The sequence below is a fragment of the Siphateles boraxobius genome, unplaced genomic scaffold (genome assembly GCF_051911475.1).
Source record: "Siphateles boraxobius isolate OS27281-9 unplaced genomic scaffold, OSU_SipBor_1 47, whole genome shotgun sequence".
NCBI lineage: Eukaryota > Metazoa > Chordata > Actinopteri > Cypriniformes > Leuciscidae > Siphateles > Siphateles boraxobius.
In genome coordinates, this window is record NW_027509108.1 from 1,572,501 (window position 1) to 1,581,863 (window position 9,363).

The 9,363-nt window shown below is 39.4% G+C and overlaps 2 protein-coding genes across 6 annotated transcripts in view; both read right to left on the reverse strand.

Moving 5' to 3' along the window:
- The window catches only part of slc25a10b (solute carrier family 25 member 10b), a 22,282-nt gene extending 21,533 nt beyond the window's left edge, over positions 1-749 (reverse strand). For 4 of the 5 annotated variants that reach the window (XR_013194543.1, XR_013194542.1, XR_013194541.1 and 1 more), the window contains exon 1: positions 225-710. Coding sequence is in view for 1 of the 5 variants with exons in the window: in XM_077201348.1 (XP_077057463.1) it covers positions 225-314 (90 nt within the window). In the remaining 4 variants the exon portion in view is untranslated. Of the gene's footprint in view, positions 1-224 lie in introns of all 5 variants that reach the window. The other variant, XM_077201348.1, reaches the window with a different exon arrangement.
- Positions 750-3,012: 2,263 nt separating this feature from the next.
- Positions 3,013-6,469, reverse strand: cldn31 (claudin 31). Its single transcript, XM_077201460.1, has 2 exons — positions 6,336-6,469; positions 3,013-4,697 (listed from the first exon to the last, which is right to left on the reverse strand). Exon 2 carries the CDS (start codon positions 4,676-4,678, stop codon positions 4,025-4,027), a length of 654 nt encoding a protein of 217 aa, XP_077057575.1. The 5' UTR covers positions 4,679-4,697; positions 6,336-6,469; the 3' UTR covers positions 3,013-4,024.
- Between the last annotated feature and the right edge of the window lie 2,894 nt (positions 6,470-9,363).

Sequence of the window (9,363 nt, forward strand, 5' to 3'; positions counted from 1 at the left end):
CCGATTTGTATAATCCGTCTGGCCGATATTTTCGGTCTCTCAATATGTTTAATTATCAATATCAAAACGAGAAACTATGCACAGCTTTCTCTTAAAAGCCACACATGTCATGTGCTCGAGCGGATGTTGTCTTCCTCCTCAGGGGATGAAGATTACACCGAGTATCTGTCATTCTACCTGAACTAATCACACACACACACACACACACACACACACACACTCACCTTGATCAGGTCCAGCGGGTGCGTGCAGCAAGCGGCTCCACACGACGCGATCCCACCGAAATACCAGCGCGACATGCGTTTCTCCGCCATCTCTCCGGTCCCGGTTAACTTCTCTTCGCTCGTGCTTGTTGCAAGCGACGCGTCCTGTGGCTGCGCGTTGCTGCGTGCGTGGATGATCTCGCTAATCTTCCGCGAGGTCAAGAGCGGAACGGTGATGATGATGTTTCCGATGTGCTCGAGACATGCCGAGTGCGTGGCGTGCGTGACCGGGACGCGCGGACAAACAATGCGTCGCAAAGTTCACGAGCAGCCAATTGCTTCCGAGGAATCTGGAACGGCCTCCTGGTGCGCCAGATCCTCCTACTGGCACACACACATTACAAACGCAGAAAAAAGATATATAAAAAAAACATCCAGCCGAGTGTCAGGTGTTCATTGGGAAGGAGCACTCTTTGGACTCTTAAAGGGACAGTAGGCGCTGAGATTAGGTGGGGACTCGGGAACGCGCTGAATTACCGCGCTGTCACTTTAAGACGAGACACTTCCTCATTCACACGCAACTTTTAGAGGAGGGGTGAAGCCCCTGCATTGGCACAATACTGCCAATAGTTGCAATACTGTTGTGTAAAATGTTTAGTGCAATCGTTTGTTCTGGAGACATGGCTGGCTGACTGACTGCATGAATGTAGGCCTGTTACTATCTATAGTCTGTCTAAAAAACAAGTAAATAAATTCAACAACAAACATCAATAAATAAATGACATGAGATATAATCCTTAATTATACTGAGCATTGGAAAAAAGACTAACAAAAACAATATGGGAGACTATTCTGCTACAAAACTATTTTTTTCTGGAGACATGAATTTATTATGTAGGCCTATTACCATATAATATTTATCATCTGTCTAAAAATCAAGTACTTTAACATTGAAAATTGACCCTGACAATCTAAAGTCTCTTTATCAGCTGCCAGTTCCTTGAAGAAAACATTTCTTTATTTATTATTTGCTTAAGGGATTTATTGCCATAATTTATTGCTTTGCTTTTCAGGCGGCAAAACCACTCATAAAATATATGAGATATCCATAAACTAGTCAATAATTAAATATAATTATTAATATTTAACGGACACCTTTATACTCTTGTTGTGCTTGTGTCATAATTAACGTAAAATCTAATCAAAAAGAGCGAGAAACAGAAGAAATGCTGAATAGAAAAAATAATAGAAGCTTGTTTCTGTCTAAATACAAATCAGTCGAAGAGTAGATTGGTACTTGTATATGGGATCTTGCGCTTGACTGTCATCTTGTGGACATTTGCAGTAATTCAGCTACTGTGGCTGAAACGCTCATCATTAAAGTCCCCATGAAATCAACATTTTTTTTTTTTTGGCTTTTAGTATGTTACTGTTATCTATGGTTTTCAAAGCTTGTTTCTGCCACAGAATAAAAAATTAAAAAGGTAATAGCAACTTTTTATCTCACAATTCTGAATTTTTTTCTCAGAATTGCATGTTTATATCTTGCAATTCTGACATTATAACGCACAATTGGGAGATATTAAGTCAGAATTGCATGCTATAAAGTAGCAACTGCATGTTTATATCTCGCAATTCTGACTTTATTTCACGCATTTGCAACTTTATATCACACAATTACAGGCAGTACTGACTTTATAGCTCAAAATTCTGAGAAAAAGTCCCAATTGCGAGATGTAAACTCACAATTGTGAGATAAAAAGTCACAATAATATTTTAAAATGTTTTATTCTGTGGTGGAAACAAGCTTAGTTATCTATAAGATAGTGTGCTCCAAAACAATGACACAATTCACATTTAGAAGATATAATTAATTTAAAACTCGCAGTCTCTCACTTCCGCCAGAAGGGATCAATGATTTTGATGATATAACTTGTGCTTATCATCAGATTTTCTGTCCAATCAAATGCTTGCCAGAATCTGAAGCTCCGCCCCCTACACTATGAATGGAGAAGCTGGAGCTAAAATCGGCCGGTGTTCACACATTTACTATGGTGAATGGAACATAGTGCACTATATAGGGGATAGGGAATGATTCAGACGGTGTAAATATGCTTTCCACTGGGGCGAATGAAGTCTGGGTTCATGTTAGTGTCACGTGAACCAATCCGGAGACACGATACACAGAGAGGATCCTATGAGCGGGTCACCGTGGACTAGAAAACATATCAGATCCATTTGAATTCAACACAGTACACAGTATTTTTTCAAGTGATATGGATGAGATTAGGAAGAGAAACAGTTAAAGATTAGGAGGAAACTGCGGTTTTGCCGAGCACAACAGCTCTGATATAAATTAAACGCTATTGGCTAATTTAAAGAAGGGAGGAGCTGCTCAATATGCCCCGCCTCTTCTGTCTGTTTCCGGGAAATTACGTCAACACACTATATAAAGCTGCACGTTTCCAGGCACTTCAGTGGGTCTTTAATTCTCTCTGTATCCATAATGTTTCCCCTTAAACCACCAAGGGTTTGAAATGAACCCAGTTTATAACTAGCAGACCCTTCACTCGTTCCTTGTGTCTCTGAAGTATTGATGTTTATGAATTCCTCCTCCTCTCATGTTGATTCTGAAGGAGTTCTATGGAACACGAGCTCGTATTCCACACATTCTCCACTATGATGACATCATCGGACTCACAGTGGACACTCTGTTTATTGTCCCTGTCCTGTATTCTGCTATTGTGTTGTGTGATTTCTGTCAACGCTTGTAGTCAACACACATCAACATGAGCACATAGTCAGTCTATATTATTACATTAGGTTTATTTGACAAATAATGCACAGTAACACATCAATAAATAAATCACATGAGATATAATCATTAATTATACTGAGCATTGGAAAAAAGACAAACAAAAACAATATGTGAGACTGTTATGCAAAAAACAACAACAAAAAGAGTACAATAACTTCAGAGCTTAAATTGACCTCATATAAAAGATTCATTAGACACTAAAATAACTGCTAGAGGCTTTATGAACTGTGATTTGAAATGTACCCATATTCAGTCTATGAAGGACAGATTCAGATTTCTTCATGCAACTGGACTGACTCTAAATGAATAAACCTCATATCGTTCCAAACCCACGTGTTATTTCTTTCTAGCACACAAAAGTAGACTTTTTTCAAATGAGCTGCATAAAGTTGATGCAATAATCGCCATTTGTGTTCCACAGAAAACAATAACTGCATACAGTTTTTGAATGAAATGACAGTGCCTAAATTATGATATTCCTGAACTTCTGAAGACTAAACGGTAGCACTTTATTTTACAATGTCATTGTTACATATGTTACATGTCCTTACCATAGCAATAACAGTAAATTATGCATAATTACATTCAACTAACCCTCAACCAAATCCTAATCCTACCCTAACCCTAAAGTGAGTAATATTAAGCAACAACATGTACTTACTTAAGAGTTAGGATTAGGATTTGGTTTAGGGTTAGTTGAATCTAATTATGCATAATTAATATTTATTTCCATAGTAACTATATGTAACATATGTAACAATGACACTGTAAAATAAAGTGATACCAAATAATGTGTAACCGATTAAACCTTATATGCGACCATTAGGACAGTTTTCTCATGTTAATGTCCTTTTTTGCTCCATTTACACAAATACTTTCTCCGGTTTGAATAATAACCACATACAGTTTTTGAATGACATGACAGTGCGTAAATAATGATATTCCTGAATTTCTGAAGATTAAACCTTCTATGCGACCACTTTTTCCAGGTTGATGTCACCTTTTACACAAAGACTTTCTCCGGTTTGCTCTCAGCCGTGGAGGGAGGGTTCGCTTTTCCTCCTCGTCCAAAAACAGGAATAGCTGGAGCTCCAGGGGAGGCGGAGCCTAAATATAGCACAGCCCCGCCCACCAGCATCAGCACGGTCACACCCCATCCCAGGTAGAGTGCCGGTCCGAGTTCACGTTTTAGCGCCGCGGCGACACTCGGGTCGTAGAAATCCCGAATCACGATGTACGCGGTCCAACACACCGGCACTAGGAAGAAAAACGCAGCTAGGAGGAAAAGCACCGCGCCGACCTGCGCCATCCGAGCCTTGGATTCGTGAGCGTCGCCGAAGCAACGCGTGCACTTCAGCCCGGTTACGCTGAGCGGGACCGCTAGCAGACACAGGAACAGCGACAAGACACACAGGCCGCGGCACGTCTGGGCGGAGCCTGAGAGCGCGAGGCCCGAGTCGTAGACTTTACACTGCAATCGGCCCCGCTCCGACAGACACGTCATCCACAGCCCCTCCCACAGCACCTGAGACACCACCAGCTCGTCCCCCACGAACGCAGACACACGCCACCAGGGGGCGGCGCAGACCAGGATCCCGAAACCCCAGCCTGCGATGCCCAGCACCAGACCCATCACCTGAAGACTCGTGTTCGCCATGACGGATGATTGATTCACTCTGTAAAAGACAATAGAGTTTAAAATACAGGAGATTTATTTCAAAGGACATGTTTCCGTGTGTGTGTACATTCACTAGGTTTGGAAAAGAGTTTTATGACCCTCCTTTAATAATATATATATATATATATATATATATATATACATATAATGAGATTTTCCAGAATTATATAAATAGTCACGCTATTACATTTATTTTCAGACCAGTACCAATATGAGACCAGTACTTTCACAGTACTTTCAGTAATTTCACAGGCACTTATTCCAGCTCCTCCATACAAAAACAACTATGGTCAGAAATCCTTTTTTCATACATTTTCAAAATTTGGAATGATATTCCCTATCACATCAGAAAAATACCATACATCACATATTTCAAAAAGGCATACAAACTGTTTCTTCTAAACAGTTACACTTGAAACAGTTAACTCACTGATTGTTTATTTATTGTCCGAGTCTTGTTTGCACTGTTTATATTGTTGTTTTTAGTCGTTTGTATCTGTCTAGCCCATGCTAATGTCCTGTATAAGTGTTTCTTACTTCATGTGATGTAAATTATGTTTTATGTTCTGCAGAACAGGAACCTCCTGGAAACCAATTTTTAAACTATGTCAGGCCCGTTTAAATTGTACCTTAATGTTACGTTTAACCTTTCCTGTATAATAAATTAAATAAAATAAAATAAAAGTAACAAATCAATTATAACTGAATAAGAAAATCAATAGTTTTCATTTCAGAAACACATATATTTAACATTTATTTATAATACTTTTCGAATTTGCACCTGCCTCCCACGCCGGACACGCCCATTCGAATCCCACTCGGAGCGGGTTGAGTAGGACCGGTTACATTTAGATGTGCGTATAAACCTCACTCCCCTGACCTCAAGAGTCGTGACTTAGGCCCTGTCCCAAACGGCACCCTAAACACTAGTAGTCTTTCTCCGAGTCCGCACTTTCGTGACGTAACGCCTCTTTTGACTGTCGGGTAGAAATCTGCTGTGGAGCTCGCTTCAGTGCCGGCTCGCCAGTGCATCGAGCGCAAAGGGGTGCTCACGGGCACCCTTCTGAAACTCAAAATGACAAATGTGTCACCATACGGTCTCATGGATTTAACGGACACGCGCTCGCGGCAGCCATTGTAAGTCCACAAGACCGAAAGTGCATATGAAGTGTGCCATTTGGGACAGGGTCTGACACTAGTAGCTTTTTAGCGTCCTTGTTAGCGCTCACGGCGGAGACCCGGGTTCGAATCCCGCTCGGAGCAGGTCGAGTAGGACAAGTTACATATATAATGCATATATTTATATTTAATGTAATGATCTACAAAGAGATGAATGAACTTTAAAAATATAAATTTTAAACTGTAAGTCAATAACTAAGTTTTACAACAATTTAGTAAACAACAACTTTAGTAAAATAATCTAACATTGCTACTGTTTAAAATATTTTCATTTTAAAAAAATATAATATTTTATATATGCATAATTATTATTACCTGCATACAGAAGTATTTTTCATTGTCAGTTCATGTTATTAAAATCTCTTCACAAGCAATCTAACTCTGTTACTAAAACAACATCATTACAAAAACAACTGAATGATTTCATCAGATGAAGTGGAAAATCTTCAGTACTTACAGTGCCTGAGGAGCGTCTGTGTGTCGAGCTGATGTTGTTAAACTTTCCTCTGTGTGTGTAGAAACACTCTCTTTGTTCTCACATGTGGGAGTAAATCAGCATCTGAGCGACGGACAACATCATCTCATCATTATGTGAACACACACATATATACGGCATACACTTATGCAAGCGCCCACGCGCACACACACGCACACACACGCACACACACACACTACAGAGCTACAGAGCTACAGTCATGCAAACATAAACACCATGATACATATTATACTGTGTATTCATTAGAAGATAACTAATAGACACACAAATATGTTTCTCTGTTCACACCTGAGAAGTAGGTGGCAGTATAGAGTCATGCGAGACTATTCACTAGCTAGCAGATCCAAGACTGTCATAGTAAGAAGAAATACCTAAAGATGTTTACATCACCTCATGTCATTAATTTCTTGCCAATTTGCCACTATTCACTTATATTCACTATTCACCAAAACAGTTTAATCTGTTTATTGCTGGTACTTTGATTTGCCAACTTTAAGTGCCTGTGGCCTGTACCATGATGGTAGTTGAACAAACTCAGGGTTACAGGATTAGTTTTGAGTTGACGAAACCAAACCAATCCAACCAGGCTTTGTTGATACCATAATGCTGATCATCAACTTTCTTTAGGTGTGACATCAGTAGTGAACAGCCAATCACGTGCTAAGAAAGAGTGAAACTCTGATTCATCTCTCGCGAAATTTCTTCTCTCTTCTGCAGAATATTACGAGATTTAAAAATATTACGAATTTAATCAAATTTACACAGCAAGAAAAAAACAGCTGTCTATGAAAGAGGACAACTAAAAGAAAAAGTCTTGCTATATCAGTGCAAGTAAAAGTTGTGAAGTTAGTTTATACAGTTGATAAATGTATAGAGAGAATTGAACATTTAAGTTCACATATAGTCATTTTATACCATTACCTATTGATTCTAAAGTGTATTTATATTACCTTTATATATTTATTGATTTCAAAATAATTATTGAAAAACTAAAATTGTACATGTGTGATTGATTAAGGGTATAATAATTCACTGATTCTTGAAATAAGGGACAAAACATGTCCCCCATCAAAATGTTGCAATTTGCCTTAAAAAATAAATACATTATTTTATTTAAAAAGGCTTTAAAAGTTGGATATGAAAGACTTGTGTATGTTTAGACCCTTAGTTTTGTATATATTCATATTATTTCATAGTAATTTTATAAAATACCACAACTGTACTATGAAAGCCCATGCAAATTAACTCGTCCTCCGTAGAGATCACAGTACCTCGAATGATCGATCCTGACATGATCCTGATCGATTGCTCCTGTCTGCCTAGCTGCCTGCTGTGTTTTGTTTGCTTCGAGGCTGTAAGCTCCGTCTTAGCCTCGTATTAGCTTTGTATTTCTTTCTGTTTTGAACCATCATTTACTACCATTTCTAGTTGTTTATACTACTAAATACAGCTTAGACAACATCTCAGATTAACCTGACATCGCTAGCTTCCGTTATTTTTAGCACAACACGCAAGTAACTCGCTAGCCTGTTAACGCGCCACCCGTGCGCTCAGTTATTTATTTATTTTTCTCTCGCGCGCCCGCGCCTCTGAGTTCATAAAGCCCAGGTGAGTAAGAATCAGTCAACAAATACGGTGAGTAATGTCTTGTCCTGTTATTGTCACCTGCACTTCATGTTACATGTTTAGCATAGCCTTCCCCGTCGGCAATATAGGGTTTATATGTGATAAATGCAAGGAGACAGTCAGGCTGACGGAGAAGATTTCAGAATTAGAAACACACATCCAAACTTTAATTGAAGATAGTAAGTGTGCTAGAGCTTTAGATACTATTTTGGATGCGCCTAGCATAGTGAACTCTTTACATGATTCGGTTCTGGCTGAATTATTGCCTGTGCAGCAAGGCAGATGGGTGACAGTGAGGGATCGCTCTAGTCGCGGATCAAAAAACCACTCTTCCATTCCGATTACCACAACAAATCGATTTGCCCCACTCAGTGAAACACCCACTGAGAATTCTGTTGATTGTGCCCTGGTAATTGGCGATTCTATTACACGGAACGTGAAAATAGGGACACCAGCCAACATAGTCACATGTTTGCCGGGATCCAGAGCGCCTGACATCAAAGCAAATTTAAAAGTGCTGGCTAATGCTAATCGTAAATTCTCTAAGATTGTTATTTACGTCGGCACTAATGATGTTCGACTTCGCCAGTCAGAGATCACCAAAATTAATATTAAGGGGTGTTTGAACTCGCAAGTACGATGTCAGGCACTGTAATTTGCTCTGGCCCCCTTCCTGTTCGAAGGAGTGATGAGATAGTTAGTAGATTGTCATCACTCAATGGCTGGCTGTCTAAGTGGTGTCCGCAAAATAATATAGAATTTATAGACAATTGGAAAAGTTTTTGGGGCAAACCTGGCCTGTTGAAAAGAGATGGTATTCATCCCTCCTGGGATGGTGCTGCTCTTCTCTCTAGTAATTTGGCTCATAGTCTTAGAGACAAAACATGACAATCTGCGGCTCAGGTCAGGAAGCAGACAAACTGGCTAAACCGACCGTCTGCTAGCGGCCTCGCGTCACCAAGGTCAGATAAATCCCATCACATAGAGGCTCTTTCACCTAGATATGATCATATAGAGACTGTGTCTGTTCCCCGAATTTGGAAATCCCAATAACTTCCAAACCGATCTAAGGTTAAAAATGTAATTGATATTCAACAAATAAAAAATAGATATAATACAGATGAACAAACGATAAAGCTTGGGTTACTGAATATCCGATCCCTTACTTCAAAGGCGCTCATAGTTAATTAAATGATTTCAGAATATAACCTAGATGTGCTGTGTATGACAGAAACCTGGCTAAAACCAGACGATTAAATTACTTTAAATGAGTCCACCCCCCATGGTTACTGGTATAAACATGAACCTCGCCTGAAAGGCAAAGGGGGAGGTGTTGCTGTAATTTATAGTAATATTTTCAAAA